General features: G+C 44.7%; 4 protein-coding genes across 4 annotated transcripts in view; all 4 read right to left on the bottom strand.

Annotated features, from left to right (window-relative positions):
* Positions 1-2,373, bottom strand: part of LOC146253161 (transcription factor MafG) — a 15,135-nt gene extending 12,762 nt beyond the window's left edge. The window contains exon 1 of the mRNA XM_084677894.1: positions 2,236-2,373. The gene's annotated coding sequence lies outside the window, so the exon portion shown is untranslated. The remainder of the gene's footprint in view (positions 1-2,235) is intronic.
* A 224-nt stretch (positions 2,374-2,597) lies between these two features.
* pycr1a (pyrroline-5-carboxylate reductase 1a) lies at positions 2,598-5,798 on the bottom strand. The gene is made up of 8 exons (XM_084677893.1): positions 5,663-5,798; positions 5,346-5,422; positions 5,127-5,197; positions 4,817-4,996; positions 4,213-4,434; positions 3,930-4,022; positions 3,613-3,776; positions 2,598-3,250 (listed from the first exon to the last, which is right to left on the bottom strand). The coding sequence occupies exons 2-8, from the start codon at positions 5,410-5,412 to the stop codon at positions 3,088-3,090; spliced, it is 960 nt and encodes a 319-aa protein (XP_084534019.1). The 5' UTR covers positions 5,413-5,422; positions 5,663-5,798; the 3' UTR covers positions 2,598-3,087.
* Positions 5,799-6,062: 264 nt separating this feature from the next.
* Positions 6,063-9,040, bottom strand: myadml2 (myeloid associated differentiation marker like 2). Its single transcript, XM_084676580.1, has one exon. It carries the CDS (start codon positions 8,005-8,007, stop codon positions 7,096-7,098), a length of 912 nt encoding a protein of 303 aa, XP_084532706.1. The 5' UTR covers positions 8,008-9,040; the 3' UTR covers positions 6,063-7,095.
* A 1,939-nt stretch (positions 9,041-10,979) lies between these two features.
* notum1a (notum, palmitoleoyl-protein carboxylesterase a) lies at positions 10,980-17,997 on the bottom strand. Its single transcript, XM_084677887.1, has 11 exons — positions 17,624-17,997; positions 14,483-14,535; positions 14,253-14,348; positions 13,765-13,825; positions 13,588-13,646; positions 13,391-13,493; positions 13,088-13,273; positions 12,640-12,737; positions 12,185-12,332; positions 11,795-11,842; positions 10,980-11,637 (listed from the first exon to the last, which is right to left on the bottom strand). Exons 1-11 carry the CDS (start codon positions 17,947-17,949, stop codon positions 11,331-11,333), a joined length of 1,485 nt encoding a protein of 494 aa, XP_084534013.1. The 5' UTR covers positions 17,950-17,997; the 3' UTR covers positions 10,980-11,330.
* Between the last annotated feature and the right edge of the window lie 988 nt (positions 17,998-18,985).

Raw genomic sequence — 18,985 nt, 5'->3', positions numbered from 1 at the left:
CCCCCACTAGCTGCCCAATCCTGACAACTGCCAATGGGGGCTTGCAACACGCCAAGTTCACCTCTACTGTATCCAGGCTCATCTTATCTTGCCCACCTCCGTGTGAGTGGCCATAAATCTTGGGAGCGGATCTCCACCGCTCCACCACTCCCTATCACCGTCCCCAGTGCTGAACCCCGCTGCGCCACTTCACTGGGCCCTCATCTGTTCTTGTTACCTGCTGTGGAAGGGGGAAAGAGACAGGCATTACGGGGTTTATTGCAAGGCTGGGTTTCTGATGTGGAGCTGGTCTGTCTGTCTGTCTGTCTGTCTGAAGTTCCATCCGTCCGTCTGCCTGCCTCCCTCTCTCTCTCTCTCTCTCTCTGCTCGCATGCCTGCCTGCCTGTCTACCTGCCTGTCTGCTTTTCTTGTATTTTTGCCCGTCTTCCAGCCTGCCTGCTTGGTTGCTTGTCTGTCTGTCTGTCAAATACCCTTCAATACAGTTCGCTAGCACTGACGAAGGGTGATGAAATAAGAATGAATATCGGAGCAAGAGAGGGTAACTTCAAACGCACACACTCAAGACCAGATACCCTTGCCCATTCATTCCACAGTTTCCAAGGTGACTTCACTGACTATCAAAATGCTCTTTTTGAGCCCCTTGCAGCCCTTCAAAGCTTTCTATAACAAGGGCTCCTTTGGAAACTACACAATCAAATGATTCACCAAGCTGAGATCCTGGTCATTTACATCACATGCAACATTAGTTTCTGGGCGAAAATGCTCCTCACCTAAAAGGACTTCAAGCACTCACTGACTGTGCAGCATGAGTGTTGCTCTTACCAACTTCTTTCACACAACCTATCATTTTTATGTGTCTGTGACCTAGTTAAATAATAAATTGACCATATAAATTATTAGGCTACATAATGCAATCTGTCTATTACACTACGTATGGCCTAATTATGCACCTTTTGCAATATTTTGACATTATGACATACGATGATTCAGTCTAGGATAATACAGTGAAAGCGCAGTAGTTGATTTATATCATAATGACATCACTGAAATAAATTGGCAATTATACATATGCAGGCATTTTATATTATGTACAGTCAGCGCCAGCTTGCTCATAAATTAATGTCCAAAGTGTACTTCAACACCATTTCACTATGTGTCAACGATGACGACAATTGTCTGATAAACATCATCGATCCTTATCCACCGAACAGACCTTTGTCCGGTGGTGCCATGTTTCGGGTGGATTCTTAAACGTCCAAATGCAACGTTATGATGAATCAGCATGATATAAAAATCTCCACAGCATATTTAAATCTAATGATAGTTATTTAGAACAAGGGGCATGAAGCTCAATTATCGACACGAAAACAATGACAGCGGGTTGATAAGACTGCTGGCTGCAATTTAGCCCGTGGATTAATTATTTCACTTCAGGTGAACCAATACGCTACAACAACCATGCAACCATCGACACGATTACCAATGCCATACAATTGTCTCCCTCAACAAACGAAATCTTACACATTATGCACACAAACCAATGCATGATTTAAATCGACCGACAGTCATACTTATTGATTTGTTTTACATCCTCGCTAAATGTCACCAACCTGATCTCGCTCTGGAATCCGCTGCTTGGCTTGCGCTTGCCCCTTTTACGCACAGTTATGATGAAGCAGCAGGTTTTAACAGCTCGTAGCTAGCTACAGTATGTGCATGAGTTGGCAAACTACGAGACGCCAAGAAGCAGTGAGGAGGGCTTTGCCATACCGCTGTTTGTCCTTCCACACATTTTCTTGACTATTCTCAACCTGTCACAAGACTTGACACCGCCGTCCGTTCGTGTGACACCCGCTGTCTCCCGCCCACGAAACAAGCAAACAAGGGAATCCCCATACTCAGCTGCTTGCTGTCATAACGGCAAGCTAAGCTTTTTTACCTCAACAATTTCGGACTCCCGAAAATAAAATTTCGACCAGTTAATAAGCATGTCCTGAAATATCTGAAGCATAACAGTAACGTGGGGAGTGCAAAGACTAAATGAGTATGACATGGTATGAGCATGGAGAGTTTGCATCTGACAGCATGGCTAGAAACCTGAGAGGCTAGCTCGAGCTAGCTCGAGAGAGAAAGCTAGGCAAGCTCTCTAGCTAAGCTCTCGTCTCGGCTGCTGGGAGGCAAAGGCGTGCACACTCAGCATAACACAATTGTGTTACATCTTGAGTTTTAACTTACCAAGCTCTATGAAGCTGTTGTTTAGTAGATCCTTCTGTCCACTAATCAGTGAAAAGTAGGACAACGCGAACAAATTTTCTAGCGAAATATGACAGTCAGGTCAGCGTGGTTTTGTGCCCTCCTTGTTGATTCCTTTCTCTTGTATAGAAGCCAGACGTCAGATGTTTGGTCACGTGTCTTCATTCATGAAGGATCTACTCAAGGCATTTTAGGGGGATACATTGCAACAACAAAAAAGTCTCTGATGCGCAATAATTTGCTGAATGTTACACTGTTTCTAATGTAATGAAGAACGGTAACAGGCAATCACGGTAGCTCTTCCTGGTGCTTTGTGTTTGTAGACACAAATAAACCAATTCAAATGTTTTTCGATACAAGTTTTTGGATAAAATGTTTAACAAACAAAATTTATTTATATGATGCTTATAGAATTACAAAACATCAGTTAACAGATTCTCCAGCTTAACGCAGATATGATGCCTGTCAACACACTTGCCCCACAAAACTGTATAAAAAAGAAATTAAACGGTTCTTTTCACAACATTAGCAAGACAGAGGTAATGCATTCTTACGAGCCATAGACTCGTTTACATCAGGTACATACTATTTTGGGTATCTTTGTTGTTTTTCTTGCAGTGAATGGAATTCTTGCCTGTTGCTCAGGTCTTCCAAAGTCTATTTCTTCAACTGCTCCAAGTGGTCACTACTTCGAGGTGGTTTGTACTTATGTTTGGAGTATTTCATGTGACGCTGTACCCCAATAGAAGCTATAGTATACGTTTTAAATGGTGTAACTTCCCATCTTTCATTCACCACTGTTGGTAATCTCTTTTCACTTGTCCAAGATAAGGCTCAGTACTTCTTTCTGGGGCTGCTGTTGTTAAACAGGTTGATGCCACCCCTGACGCCCACTTCGGCTCTGGACACCCCTGGCTGCTGCAGCACCTTGTCAAGGGTTGTCTTCTTAATGGCAGCAGGGGATATGTTCTCCTGGTCAGCCAAGAACTGAAGCTCCCTGTGAAGAGGGGAAACACACTGTTAAGCTACTGTATTGTGGAGAATTGACATTTTGGAATTTCCTATGGTCTTCCTTGAAGTAAATTTGACAGAACTGAATTTTCAATTAACAAATGTATTCAAATAGCACCCTCTAGTGTTTGAATAACCAAACAGCAGTTCTGCAAAAACAGTGGGACACAGACTTGAATTCCCTTCCTAAATGCAGATATGACATATGTCGTCGTGCACTACTGTTGCCGTATACAGCCTTCAATCTATTAACATGGTCCTGAAATACTGATACCACAAAAGCAAGTGGAGAGTCAGTATCACAGACAAACAGATACCAAAAACATGTATTTGGGGCTAACAGCTTACCTGGTTCTGATACAGGAGGCCTCCACAGCATTGATAAGAAGACTTCTGAAGCCTCCACTCTCCATGACATGCAACGCATGGATGGTGGCTCCCCCTGGAGAACACACGTCATCCTTCAGCTGGCCTGGGTGCTGCTCTGAGTCCAACAGCATCTTGGCTGCTCCCTGGGAGAGAAAGAAGAAGGGGGGGCGGGGAGGAGGAGAGAGAGAGAGAAGGGTGCATTGTAGCTCTTACCTGGAGAATTCTGGTCATGACAACTGAACTGAAACATATGGAAAATGTTGTGATTTTCATTGAGGAGAGGTTTTGAATCTCACCAGCAGGGCTTGAGCTCCAAGCCTTACAGCCAGTCTCCTTGGTAGACCCATCTTCACCCCACCATCCGCAAGAGCATCCAAGGCAGTGAACGCCTACAGGGGCATAACCATAACACATGTGCACCAAGAAACATAAACCCTTTGAAAATATCTGTTTAAAAAAACAGGTACAAAGCAACAGCAGGTCTGTGAGGAGTTTAGAGTTCTTCTATCCACATTTGATTACCCTAAACAATGTAACACGGCCCCTCAGGTCACACATTTGTCATTCCAGCCCACTCACATAAGCAGGGCCACTGCCACTCAGCCCAGTGACCGCATCGATCAGGTCCTCCTCCACCTCGGTGCAGTAGCCCACGCTGGACATAAGCTGCTCCAGCAGTTTCCCATCCTCCACTTCTGCATGAGTGCCTGTGGCGTACACCGTGGCACCCTCGCGCACCACCACGGGCGTGTTGGTCATGCAGCGCATCACCTTGGGAAATTGGCGGTGTTGGAACAACTTCTGCAAGGGGGTGGGTGTGGTAGTGGGGTCGAAGAATAGGGAACAATAATAGGTCATATTTAAGTTCGAAGAATAATTGCAAACTTCACTTAGGACTAGCTCATATCTAATTTTGTATCGATAGATCCAGACCGTTTCAGATATACACAACAAGTGACTGCCAACCAAGTATCTGGGCAAATTCAGAGAAATTTCAGGCAGGAGCCAGTGTGTTTTATGTTACTGCCTAATCATTTTCCCCATGAGACCACATCACAGTGGAGAGGAAGGGTAAATCATATAATTATTACTTCATACACTTCACAAAAACAGAATTCCACACAACAGTTTTCTCCTATGGAAGACCACTCGGTGGGCTACTTCTATATTAACAACACTGTACCTTCTCAATAGAGCTGATAGTGACACCAGCTGCACAGGAGACAATGAGATGACGGTCTTCTATATCTGGTCCAATCTCATCCAACACAAATGGAATGATGTGTGGTTTTACAGCAAGGAAGAGAACATCACTCTTGTTCACCACTTCCTTGTTGCTCATTGTAAGATTGACACCCAATTTCTGCACAAAAAAGCAAAAGAGTTGGTACTTGAACACATCCTTCCTAGTATATGCTTTGCCAAAGGTACACTAGTTCTGGGGGGTTGAATAAGGCACCAAGTGCAAACAAACAGATGCCATCTCCACTCACTCGCAGACCGGCTACCGTGGGGAGGTCTGTGTCTGGAGAGCTGGCTGTGATTCTATTACCGGCAATCACACCTGCCATGTAATACAGGAGCAGAGATTACTCAGAAACAATCAGAAAGGGAACATACATACATATACATATACATATATACATACATACATATGTTGGGTGGTGCGATTGTGAGTATATATATACTGGTGTGAGTGTGTTTAGACTGACCTGCAGCTGTGAAGCCCCTAACCAGAGCATGGGCCAACTGGCCCGCTCCTATAAACCCCACACTCATCCCAGTCCACCTGCACAATTAGAATAGAACATTCCAATAGGTATAAAGCTTCATATTTGCAACTGTAAAAATAAGGTAAATGTTCCTCCAGTAGAAAACAACATGTTCCCTGGAACCATAGCAAGCTAACCTCCAATGAACTGGCAGAAGGATAGTAATCACTTCCTGTTAATGTTGATGCTTCAATGCAGTTAATTATGAAAACAAAAAGCATGGCACATGCAAACATTTACATAAGTTAGCTACTTACAGATGTGACGAGTAAATAAATAGCTTCTTTGACTCAAGTTGACGCTTGATAGACAGAACAGCAAATTAGTAACACTGAGTCAACGTGGCTTCGTCCTCAACAACTATCCAATACGTAACATGCATGCGGCAGAACGCTGACGTATTTAAAGTGACACGCATCAGAGCCAATGGAATACGATGTTTGCTCTGTGACTAGCCAATTGCTGTTGCCATGTTCCTTGTTATGGGCAGTCTCTGTAAGATGAAGAACCAGTTGCATCAGGCTCTTGAGCAAAGTGTTTAAGCGTGGGGAGGAAAAAGTAGGTTAAATTCTCCCACCTACTGGTCGATGATAGAAAAGGATAGTCTAACATGATACTGTCAAACTGAGGACAAACACAACCAATGAAGAATCAAAATCAGTTTGAGTGAGTTATGTAAACTCTCCACATTTATTTAAGACACCTTCACAATAGAAAACACGATTAATACATTGCATTTCTTTTAATTATAGACTAATATAACACACCATTCATTTTTCAAGTAGCATATATAATTAACTTCTACATACCTATATTTGATCAAAATGCATAATTTATCCCATCATTGTTTATGAACGCACATTATATTTGATCGAGGTATGTAATGAACAATGTCCATCATAGTGAAAAAACTACTATCTTTTCTACTTCTACTATCTCTGATCTTGTACTCTTAAATACTAGGTTTACTTGAAAGCCTTATATTCAAACAGACCTCTGAAATGACTGTTACAAATAGTAAGTGAAGGCTCCTTCGTAAGGCTATGTTTTTGCTCTGCCAGGGAAAATGAAAGTTTTCATGTGGACCATTATTATGGTAATCCTTACATGTGCTTATGCTGCCCAGGTATTCAACCCTGTTTCTGCTCACACAAGCTTGTCCTGAGACATGCTGAGGCAGAACATTTCAGACTTGATACTAGGAGATGAAAATGCACTTGGGTGCTGAGGTGGCCATCTCTCCTAGTTTCCTCCTATGGCCCAAGATGCTTAGCTAAGCCTTTCTACTCCCCCTGGTTTTCCGCCTCCAACAGGGGGCCATTGAAGGATGGGGGGGGATGTGGAATCGGTCCTGTGTGAACTTTTAACAGCTTGACTCTGATATTCTCTTTGATGAAATGAGATGATGACGCCATATAAAACTCGGAACACTGATTAAGATGTGCAACACAGCAACTATACAAAGGCACTGCACTGCACTGCAAGACAGTAGTACAGATGAGGCTTTCAGAAAACCTTGAGCAACGATGGGAAACGACCCACTGCACTAAGACAGATCAAACGGCCACTGATAACACAGAATACATGATTTCTACTACATCCTCATTAGGAGTTAGAGGATGGTGTCCGCCCAGCTGTCTGCCTGTGCATGTCTGTGTCAGTGGGCCAGGGTCAGTGGACGAGCCTCGGGCTAGGCAGCAGACTGGGAGACAAAGCGGATCCTCTGGGAGTACACCAGGTCAGTGAAGTAAAGGATGAGGTTGACGTTGGTGAACACGGCCACCACCAGCTTGCTGTCCCAGGCACACTTCCCCCGGGGGCAGTCCTCCGGTCGGGCGGTGGTGCCGTACTTCTTGTCGAAGCTGAAGATGGGCCACACCAGGGCGGTGCTGAGGTACAGAAGCATGGCCAGGAAGGTGTAGATCACCACAAAGCGGTCGAAAGGGAAACGCAGGGCGGAGGTCCTCCCCGACACGGTCGCGGCAACCACCACCACGGTGACGGAGAAGCACAGGCTGTACACCACCACGCAGTACTGGGTGGGGATGTGGCGGGTGTACTCGCTGTCGTTGGCCAGGGCTCCAAAGATGATGCACGCCACGAAGGCCTGGACCACCTTGAGTAAGCCCGACATGGTGGCCATGTAGCCCACGACGTGGCCAGGCTTGGCCCGGGTCAAGAACACCTCAGCCGCATAGGCGAAGCTACAAACGCTGGAGCAGACGGTGACAGCGATGCCGTAGTTCCTCACCTCGCAGCCCTCGTCGGGGCACTCCGTCTGGAGGAAGTAGACGGGGTAGACGATGGAGGCGGTGATGTACATGAGGGTGGCCAGCATGGCGAAGGCCACTGTGAAGTTGTCCCAGGAGATGGGCATGCAAGCGTGGAGCCGCGTCACGTCCAGGACAAACACCACCAAGGTGACGGCAAAGCTGAAGCACCAGACGAACATGCAAAACGTCCCATAGGAGGCGCTGTAGCCCGCGCCGTGGGCCACCAGGGCCATGATGGTGCAGCTGAGCAGCAGTTGGCACATGCGGGCAGCTCCGAGGAAAGACAGCACGGCTTCCTTGTTGAGGAAGTGTCCTCCATGAGAGTCCATGGTGCCCCGCTTGTCCCCTGTCCAACAGCTTCTGGAAGATTCTCTCCAACAAGGCCTGCTGCTCCAGGCTGGGTGTCTTGGCTCCTCGGCTCACACTGGGTGTCTTTCCCCTCGCAACGTAGACCTCACCCTTCTTTGCCTCACGCTTTTTATAGACAAGGCCTTAATTACAAATCTCTGTCTATGTTTTCCTGCCTCCGCTTTGTAATTAGTACAGTGTGTTGAGGGATCAAATTACAGTCTAACTGCGTTTCGTGTGTATTTCGCTTTACAGTAACGTACCAATACACTGTCATAAATGAAAAAGATTCCAAGCAGAGAAATTTGCCAGAACACATTCAAGAAACGAATGTGTTTGTTTACCTACAGGTATCCAAATGTTTGTGATCGGTACTAGGTTAGTTTGGTATGAATTTCCTCAGCTGTATTGTGCTCTCAACTTCGCATGTTACTAACTGTCTTGTCTACTTTTTTTTCTGTACTGGATATGCACCTGTTGAATGACACATTACCCTTGTGTCTGAAATAGAAGAGGCATCAAATGGCTGCGCTCCCTCTGAAGTATTTCTCTTCCTCTTCAACACATTTCCAAAGACCCAGAGATGACTTTAGGAAAAGCAAGTCCGCTTCATGTCCTCATACAGTCCAGTCAATTGGGCCGTTCAGTGCATTCAGTGTTCAAAAACCCAATATAGCCCACTGGGGTTAGGTTGTAATCCTTGCTGTCAAGGTCCAATACTGGTCAGCTCAGTCCGTCCTCTCTCAGGGGAAAACTCCCACCATCTCACTTTCATGTGTTCTCGTGTCCTCACTCTCTCTTTCTCTTTCCATCTCTCTCTTTCTCTCGCTCTCTCACTCTCTCTCTCACTCTCTTTCTCTCTCTCTGCCTCTTTCCTCGTCTGTCTGTATTTGAAATCGTACACCCAATCTCACACACCCCTTTCTTCCCTCTTTCCCTCTCTCTCCACTGTCTTTCTCTACTTTTAATTAACACAAGCGCACACTCCCTCTCTCTTTTATGTGATAGTATGTGCTCTATTGCTTGCCAGGGAAGTTCTTCAAATGACTGCAGTGCTGAACCAAGGCTTGTGAACCACACCGGGACTAAAAATAGGGGGTCTCTATTCCACAGATGGGTGGAGTGTGCAGGCAGCAGTGCGGGGAGTCGTTTTTCTGGGGCGACTAGGACTGACTCAGAGCCCTCTCCCAGAGAGACTGGCGTTCAGCCCCTGTGTAATGACAGGGGAGGAACCCTAAAGTCCTGTCGGAGCCAGAAATTACTCTCAAGTCCTAAGGGATGATTATACATGACTCATTGCGGCCTTGAGTTTTTTTTATATCTGTGCAAGATGGATAGAAACAGAAATGTAAATAGCTCCTGGAAAATGGGTGCCAGATTTATGCTTTGTTATTGCGGTGGAGATCCTGTGTAGGTACTTTAGTTTCCACGGATAAGGTTGAAGCTTAATACAGTAATATAAGTGTCAACCTTTATCTAGTGATTAAGAGTGAGTGGCATGTTTGAGCTGTAAGCCTGGAGATCTGAGTTCCAGCACTAGTTATTACTGCATCCTATGTGATAGGATGTGTCAAAGCGGATTGAAGAAAAACAAGACAACATGAAGTTGTATCATTTGAAATATTTGTAATGGGTCTTTCCTTTGAAGTCTGATACAAAGACATGCAATCAACACAAAGAGAAAAAACTGCAATATATTTACAATTTACAAAGAATCACTTCTCTGTGAAAATAGCACTTATAAATATGATTTACATAACAAAATAAATATGTAAATTACCAATGTAGCTTGAGTTTTGTCTGTTAAAAAATATGTTACAGAATAAAATTACAATTAGTAATAACTTTCTTCTCAGGTGTGTTGTGAAATAGAGGTCCTTTAAAACATTTTTTATAAGCCTTAACATAAAACATTGTCATTATATTAAAAGGTGATTTCTATTAAAAATACAAGAAGGGAGTTACAATTGTGAACACTTAATATAACCTATACAAATACTCAAAAATAATTCAATACATGATATTCATCTCCCTTTGAACGTAAATTGCATTGAACCTAAAGACTGTTCTAGAAAGCAGATGAGGAGTATCAAGCAGAATGTGACGTCCACATTCTGAGACCAAACACCATTATTCTTAAGTGTGAGTGGTCATGATGTTACTGATGGGGTTTGTGAGTTGCTGACTATGCCTTGGCACTGTGGTGTGTGGATAAACTAGTGGCAGGCCTAGGATTGTGCAAGGCTCACCTTGAGAAGCACATATCCGAATTTGTTTCAATTCTACTGAACATGACTATTGCGGACATGGATTTAACTCGTGTCATACTGTGTCGTGGTAGATAGATAGACACTCAAAATTAGACAAGATGATGTCATCTAAAAGGCCTATGACAAAATAATTGTTTTTGGAATGTGTTTAAGTTTTACATTGTTAAAAGGTATTTTGCTCGTTTAAAGAATGAGGTTAGCGCTGAGCAGACAACCATTGTACTTGACATTGTTCAGGTAAAAAATAACAGCTTATGTAGAGCAGTCTGGTGTGACAATAATGTCATGAGTTGATCGGGAGAGAGACCTGGTGGTTATCTCTCTCCTCTATCGTGTGTGTCTCTTTCTCCATCCTCCACTGTGCTAGATAAAGGCAGAGGTAACTACTGTTGTAAAGTCCTCGCTGTCTCCTTTCCTTAATCCAGTGCTTTTCACACCATTTCTGTGTGCCTGTTCTTGACTTGAAGAAGAAATACTGTTTGGGTAGAGCCCAACAATAGCAAACAGACTTAAACTTTGTATTATTAACTTTATATACTCTCTATAGACTACTTAACAAAGACAACTCTGTTAAGTCATTGTAGTTTGCCTTTTCAACAATGACTAAAATGAAAACTATAAACACAGATAAAAGTATGTAAAAAAAACAGCCAAAAAAAACAAACAATGAGCATCCTTAAAACTGGATTACATTCGTGATTTTCTTTTCTTTTACAACCAAAAGATAATTTAAGATGAGAGTAGCAGAGATGTGTGCCTTGTCATGGTGGGATGTTGCCCTGGTACCCATTACAATACTGGGTTGTGAGAGGCTTTTCTGGGTGAAGGGTCTGGGGTCATTGGGGTTAAGGGTCACCGGAGAGTAGCCCTTGGTTTTAACTGAGGTCAGGTCTGGATGGGATAGGCTAGGGGATGGGGATGAGGAAGGGGCTCTGGTGGGGGTACAGGGCTGAGCTGGAGGTATAAGAAGTAGGGTCTGGACAGACACCAGTTACCCCTTGGACTTAAACTGGCAGTACCATGTCCCTGGTTGTTTAGCTACCACTGCTGAGCATGCCCAGTAGCTTGCTGGGGTCCATGCCCTGCTGCTGGGCCATCTTCTGCACATCAAATCCCATGTGCATGAGGAACTGGATGACGTTCATCTCCTGGCCAGTGAACTGGTCCCGGATGGTGGGGCAGGTGGGGTTGCAGTGGGGCCAGGGGCAGCTGTCAATCAGGTGGACGGGACAGCCTTTGGGGGGGGCCTTGTTGTTCCTGCTGTTGTCGTGGAGACTGCGGTCCCAGCAGTGAAGTGCCCGGGGAAGAGAGGTTCCTTTGACTTGGATATCGATCCAGTAACTAGACCAGACACAAGAGGGCGCCATCAGCTTGCTCATAGACCTTACATGTCACAGGCAGCTGATACTGGATTAAAGCTACGTGGACTAATTTAGCAGGTGCTTGAGGTACTATAGAGCCTGAGGAAAACATAACAAATCTGAGGCAGAATACTCACTTCCTTGTGATAACTTCATGAGAGAGACAAGCTGGAGCAAACATGGCCCTGCAAATAACATCAGTTCATTAGAAATATGTCATACAAGGATCCAAAGGGCACTGACAATTGATATCATTGTTTTACATAACCGTCTCTAAACTGTCAGAAACTATGATCCTGTATTTTTGTGTCCTATGGGCGATACGAGTACTACAAGTTTACATGCATAGTATCTGACGTTGACTCTTCCTTGGCACAAACCACTATAGTGCTTGACTATCTGCTGTTCTTACTGTAGACGTTATTTGTACATTGCTTTGGATAAGAGTGTCAGCTAAATGAACAAATATGTCCCATACAAACATATAAAGGTGAGTGTTTGGATGGGAAGTCTGAGCTTGAGCTTACGGGACGTCTTTGAGTGTGTTCCTCAGCTCTATGCCCAGGTTCTGGATGTAGCGCCACTGTCCCTCCTGAACAGGCTGTCCGGTCAGGTGGATGTTGTCCACGGTCAGCTGGGCCTCGTCAAACAGCCACTGGACCACAAACACCGGGCCTGGGAGCAGGGGTGGACAGTCAGAGCAGGGTGGTTTCAGGAAAACACACACACACACACACACTGGTATGTTTATATACCATGGTGTACAGTATGTACTACATATACATACACATTTACGTGTTTGCAGACACACACACACAAACAGAAATACTAACGCGAACGCACATACCGGTACACACACATCCTTCCTACCCCCAGCATACACACACACAAACACTCAATCGACTCAATCATTCTAATGTTACGGGATAACATTAAAACAGGCATTGTGAAATGAGAACCCATATTCTCGCACAACACTCACTCTTTATGGAGGGAAAGACTCTGTAGCCGAAGAAACAGTTCCACTCCTCCCCCTCGTGGGTCTGCCTGCACCTCTCTGGCACCACACTGCCCCAGTACCTGATGGGAAAAGGTCAAGGGTTAGGCTTTGAAGTGAAAAAAGGCCAGAAAAACATTCAGGCTGACCACTGTGATCTCACTATCAGTAGTTTCATAAGACAGACTGCTCATGGAGAAACATGGAGGGGTTTAGTGTCAGCGAAGGTCAGGGTGAATTCCACCCTCCATAACGTTACACAATTTAGGAGGTGACTTTACATTTGAAATGCAAAAACTGTGAAAAAGAATAAAGTGTTGTGAAATCATCAGGTTTTTGGAATTTCGACCTCAACCTTGAATCTAAGTGGGTCAAAATTGAAAAGTAGTCAATTTCCATCGCAACCCTGGTTCTAGCCATGATGTGGCCTTACTTGATGCCTCTCTTGATGGCCTCTGTGGGGGCACAGCTGATGGTGTCCACACAGTCAGTGCAGCGGTACTGCTTGTTGTCCAGGAACCAGCCAGAGTCAGACAGGCCCCTGACCTGGATCCCAGGGTAGCCCTCCAGCTGCTCAGACACCCGGTCCACATTCAGCAGAACCCCGGTCCCACCCGCGCTAAGGAGAGGAGGACACACAAGTGAGCCCGGGCCCACCAATGTTCTCACAGATAGTGAGAGTCAGTGACACATTTTGTTTTGAATGCACACACAAACTGACATCCTGTGGACTCACCTGCTCCCGGCCAGCAGCAGAACCTTGGCATTATCGAGGCCCTTGGTCAGCAGGTCTTTCACGACCTCCTGGATTATCAGAGACCCCATGAAGGCATAGCCACCTGTACACAACAACACAACAACACAAGAGAGACTGTGACCAACACAACACACACGCATAAACACACACTCGAGAAGAAATACGTGGTCTCTTACTCTGATCTGTCTTGGCAGAAGCACCACTCCACACGTCACTGGAGCAGTAAGGGATTAACCTGGAAAGTAACCATTCATCAATGTCAACAACAGCCTTTTTCTACATAAACATACCTAGGGTCACACACACAGCTACAAACACACACATCTACACACCACCATCAAACAGGAACTTACACCATGTTGGCGTTCCACCAGTGAGGGTTTTCCTCTGGTAGTGGAGACAGGATCCCGGTGCCTGCAGAGTAAAACAGCAACAAGGCAATAAGAGAACATGTATCATTATCCATCATGCCCCTCCCAGACATATCACCATCATCCTCATAATCGCAGTGTTGGATTACAGTTATTACACCGCAATGAGAGAGACCAGGCGGCCTGCTCGCGTGGGAGCCGGGCGCCAGCCAGCCAGGTAGGCCTGATCTCTGCCCTCATCACTGGGTGTAGGTCTGCATCACACTGCACATTAAAACACATGGATGCCGTCCTTGTCATTACACGGCCCCTTGCTGTGCCTCGGCTGCTTTGTTCATTGTGGGGTGTGGAGCCAGCGCAGACACCCGACGCTGCGTGGAGTCGGGGCCCTGGCTGCGTGGAGGTGCGATGCGAGGGGTGTGCGAGCGGAGGGACCGCAGTACTTAGGCCTGTCTCCAGGCGAGTCGGACCTGTTTTGGTTTGGGGCCACTTGGATGAGCTCATCAGGCGCCTCATGGTCTCGTATCGGCTGTCGCAGTTCTCTTTGTTGAAGCAGTACCAGCCACCTGGAGACACACACATGATACACAGACACACACACACAATCAGAATCTTTTGTTTCCATCATGAAAAGGACCTCTAAATAGAAGAAAATGTAAAGTAAATAGTGAGGCGAGTCAATAGACTAGACAACACTCACCCTCTAAGAAAATCAACCACCGCCTGCTTCCCCTGGACTCCTTCATGTAGTACCTTCAAGTGAAAGAAACAACATCAATATCTAATAGACAATGTAGCCAACACATTGGACCGAAAGATAAGGCACATAGTAAAAACAAAAAGTTGACTCAGTACCACAAAAATGTATTATGGCATAGCAATTCAAGTACACAACACATTTAGGAGATACAAACCCAGAATTATGACATCACTGCTCCATTAAGTCACTGTTTATAAGCATGAACCATCTAGCTGTGACCTCAATGTGTAAACATACTGCAGCCGATCAGGCAAACTTCTCACTCAGAAGATTACCGACACTGTGAGGTCTGGAAACACCGCCCATTTGTTTTGTTTGAACAGGTCTCACATTTATATATACTGTAGTGCTAGTCGTTGGTGTCGGTGGAAATGACTCTTAACATGTCCCTTTGATCTAAACAGACAGGAAGTTATGTTTGAATGCTTGTCCTATGAGGAAACTCATGCAGAGATGAATCATCCATCAGAACTCCCCCAGGCCCCTACAACACCATGCCTAAGCGTTAGCCAAGCCACGCGTCCCGCACGTGGGCACTGCAGAAGACAACCATGGTCCCAGTGTTTACGCTGAGCTAACCACTCAGAGTACAGTGGCCTCACACACACACACACGTCTTTTTTTCCTCAGGACCCTATCACGGCTGCCCTCATTCCTGCCTGGGCAGAAATGAAAACAGAGTCCAGACGTTTCCCCGCCATGATGAAACTGTGGAGGGGGGACCATTGACATACATCCTGGCTGCTTGAGACCGTATAGTCACCGAGTAAGTCTTACAGCTTCTCATGTGAAAGATCAGTTGAATGGGATCTTAGATATGTCACCCTCTGCCCACAAGAGGGCAATGGCATCATGAAGAGTTGTGCGCCTCAGAAGCATAAAAAGATTACTAATCTGGACAATAAAAGTATTTTGGTCGAAAGACATCGACACAACAATCTGTCCAATGGGTTTACAAAGCACATGCCGTCAGTGGTGGTTAGAACTCACATCAGGATCCAAAGAACCTACTTTGGAGATGTAGACCATAGCCACATACCATCACCACCGGGTCTGTTGGCACAACAAGCAGGCACAATTCTCCCTGTGTTAATATAACATTCAATGACAATATCACAGATCCTGACATGGTGTTGTTGTTGTTTTTCGCACAGCAATAAACACTTCACTGAGATTCAACTTTATTGCCAAAGATGTAACAGCATCAAGAAGTGAGAGTGATTGGAGCATGGGTGAGGTTTGTTACAATACTCATTCATTCACTCACTCACTCACACACACTCATTCACTCCCTTGCTATCTGTGTCCAACTGCTGATTAAACCATAAAAGTAGTAGAGAATGCCAATGCATTTGGAATGGTCCTACACATTATTTGATTTACACTGCAGAACGTTTGCAGAACATCATTTCTGGTGCCAGAACACATCATGTTTCATCCTAGTCTGTGTTCTCTTGAGACCTGGTCTTTAAGGATACCAGAGAGGTAATACATCATGCTCCAGTGTTTCAGTAACAGGCTCTGGCTGCTGATCTCCAGGGTGAATCAAACTGCAGCTGGAGTCGGCCCGTGGTGGGATCATAATGTCCTGTCAGCAGACACTGAGGTGGCCGAGACAGCCATCTGCCAACGACAGGCTCCCCTAAGCTGTCCTCATACGGCGTTCCTAAAGAGCTAAGAGCTTTACCGGTCAAAGGGACCGCTCTTTATCGCGTACTTTCAAGGGTTTAGCACTGGAATTAAACGGAAAACTAAATCCATGAAGAGATATTGGTATCAAGACCTCTCTTCTCTGCATGGTCCTCTCTTGTAATAGGTTGTAATGGACTGTGCCTTGTGGGCAGCCTCTTATAGGGGGTAATAACATCACCAATTAAATAGTTCCTCAATGGACTGGATTGAACTGATACACATTTATTAATTAGATGCAGATATTACTGTACTACATCCTTAGTAACTTAGTAAACATATTTGTACATGCCAATAAATGTAAATGTATGTTTCACATGTGTCCTTAACATAAATGCTAAATGTCCTTCAGAAATGAATGAGAAACAACTCAAACCAGTAGAACTGTCACAACAACAATTCTTTGAAGCCAACATGGTCATACTCAATGAACTAAGAACATATTACAATTCAAAATAATAATAATTAGACTCAATAGAATACATGTAGTAACTACAAGGAAAACTGCCTCTTTCCTTAGAAAATAATATTGTATCATTAGCCTCTGGCTTTCACTACCTGATTAAGATGTGTTTGCCTAATAGGAATGGACTGAATGTCAAACATATTAGGTTCAAATGATATGGGCCTAATAGAACTGCACTCTGATCCATCTGTTTGTCTTTGTCAGACAATACATGAGAGGCAGAGGTCCTTGGCTCAAAGAGACCAACCAATGTATCTCATTGACAAATGGACACCTATTTTATTTTGTAAATAAATTGTTTTTGAAATGACCTGCATGAATAAAAAAGTACCTAATAAGCAATATACTGTATGTTAGGATTTCGAATGGTACTCGTTAAGTTGTGAAGCAAGTCAGGGAGGACACCAAGGTAATCAACTGTGTCAAAGAACATTTTCTTTCTTTCTGACTAAAAATAAATGATCACAGTAGTACTGGTGGTGACATCCGTCAGAAAGCAACACTTAAGACCAAAGCTATGGCAAATGCGTAAGAAATTCTGCTGTACAGGGAGTTTTTTCAAGAATGCAATTCTGCATTCCGACTTTGCCCAAGGAAATGAAGCGGGATACCCACGTGGCGGTGGCTTTCCACAAATACTTCACGCTCTACTATTGTGACGCAAAGCAGCTGTCAATCTTACATCACTTGCCTAACTTCTACAGATGTTTGATTTGTTTAAATTCCCTTATTGCTTGAAGTCAATTAGTCAATTTAAGCACAGTCAAAGAATTACACAAAGGGACTTGGTACATATAATGCAAGGGAAATGTCAGAATCGGGGTTGAAACACTCCTTTTGTGGCAAAGCCATGGGCATCTCAACTGTAGGCGCGCAGCACCCCCCCCCCCCCCCCCCCCAAGATACAGGTGTATTCGAATACATACCCGGCAGGTGTCCCGTCATTACACGTGACTGATGTATTCTCCAAAAAGTGCAACTTCATGTCATAATCGAGCTTCTGCGCCGAGCACGGGTAAAGGGACTGCGCAAGGTTCTTCACCTGAGTCATAAAATTGTCCATGTTCTCTTCAACGGCTGTGAAATCCAGAGGGAAGCTCTCCGTGGTGTCACCCCGGTCCCGGTATGTGGGAGAAGGCGGTGCCCGCCGTGGTTGCGGGTTACGACCACCTCGGAATCTTCTTGCGCCAAGAACTCCAGACTGCAAAAGTACTATCAGCAGAATCGAGGAAACTAATCTCATAGCCGTCATCTTTTCCGCGTTCAACCTGCAGTTTAGCGCTTACTTTGATGGATTTTCTCCCGAGTTTGTTTCTCCACTGGAAGATCTCGCTGTTTGGAGAATGAAACGAGAAAAAGGCAAACAATTACGCACGCGTTTGGAGACGCCAAGAGTCTATTCTGCTTTTACCTCAAAAGTGCAGTTGCCTCTTCTAAACAGGGTTTATTTTAGATTAAAATTCTTGGGGATTTTCTATTATGATATTATTTTATTTGAAGTGTCCTCTCCGCGTGTCCTGAAAGCAGCACCTTCCTTCGTATGGTTCACTGGATTCTAAGTTTCATGTTCTCCAAACTACCACTGTCACTGCTACTGAAGCAAGCGTACGCTTCGAGTTTATGACAATTCTCATGCCATGCTCTGGAATTTTATTTAAACTTTCCCCCCTTCTGTCTTTCTTTAGCCAATCATGGAAGTGGGCAGGACTCCGGGCATGATCAAGCGTGGCAGACTTCCCCCCTTTTAATTTATTGAGGGAAAAATGCCCATGCTTTGGCTCTTTTGATCCGCGATGTTGCATTTGATGTGGTAGTTTTTACTGGCATTGAAATGCCTATTTCCCATTGCATGCAAATTTATAGAGTGAGAATAAGCCTCTTGTTACACCCTCGTCTCAGAATCAATTGGGGAAAAAATACAACACACAGGATCTCATGGCATAACTCATGCGAATCTGAATATGAACAACACAGTAGCTCACTCTGAGTTAAAGTTTTATAGTTGCAGACTATCGTTTCAATTTCTCGCCCACTTCTGTGCCCTGGTGTTGTTCATCTGACGCTCTTTAATTGACAACAAATTAATTACAAATAACGGATGTTATTCATATAGGCTTTGCAACCATACGCTTAAGCTATGCTGTAGTTATAATGTGTTGGCCTTAACAGGAAAACACAGGTGTCCCAGAGGACACCTAGACACAGAGGACACCTGGAGCGCAATTAGTTTGGTTTGTCAACTTCCAGCGATGTTTTCGGTTAGTAAATTAAAGGCTGATCAAAAACAT

Source organism: Hypomesus nipponensis, chromosome 17, assembly GCF_054491055.1.
Source record: "Hypomesus nipponensis isolate SF chromosome 17, ASM5449105v1, whole genome shotgun sequence".
NCBI lineage: Eukaryota > Metazoa > Chordata > Actinopteri > Osmeriformes > Osmeridae > Hypomesus > Hypomesus nipponensis.
The sequence above is the reverse complement of the archived record's forward strand: the minus strand, read 5'-3'. Positions and strand labels throughout refer to the sequence as shown.

Excerpts from the sequence above, each read along its gene's own strand:
- pycr1a (XM_084677893.1), bottom strand. The coding sequence starts at position 5,412 with ATGAGTGTGGGGTTTATAGGAGCGGGCCAGTTGGCCCATGCTCTGGTT. Across the intron at positions 5,198-5,345 it reads TAGGGGCTTCACAGCTGCAG|GTGTGATTGCCGGTAATAGA; the intron begins GTCAGTCTAAAC and ends ATTACATGGCAG. Across the intron at positions 4,997-5,126 it reads CCACGGTAGCCGGTCTGCGA|AAATTGGGTGTCAATCTTAC; the intron begins GTGAGTGGAGAT and ends TTTTTTGTGCAG.
- notum1a (XM_084677887.1), bottom strand. The coding sequence starts at position 17,949 with ATGACGGCTATGAGATTAGTTTCCTCGATTCTGCTGATAGTACTTTTG. Across the intron at positions 14,349-14,482 it reads GTGGTTGATTTTCTTAGAGG|GTGGCTGGTACTGCTTCAAC; the intron begins GTGAGTGTTGTC and ends GTGTGTCTCCAG. Across the intron at positions 13,494-13,587 it reads TTCTGCCAAGACAGATCAGA|GTGGCTATGCCTTCATGGGG; the intron begins GTAAGAGACCAC and ends TGTTGTGTACAG.
- myadml2 (XM_084676580.1), bottom strand. The coding sequence starts at position 8,007 with ATGGACTCTCATGGAGGACACTTCCTCAACAAGGAAGCCGTGCTGTCT.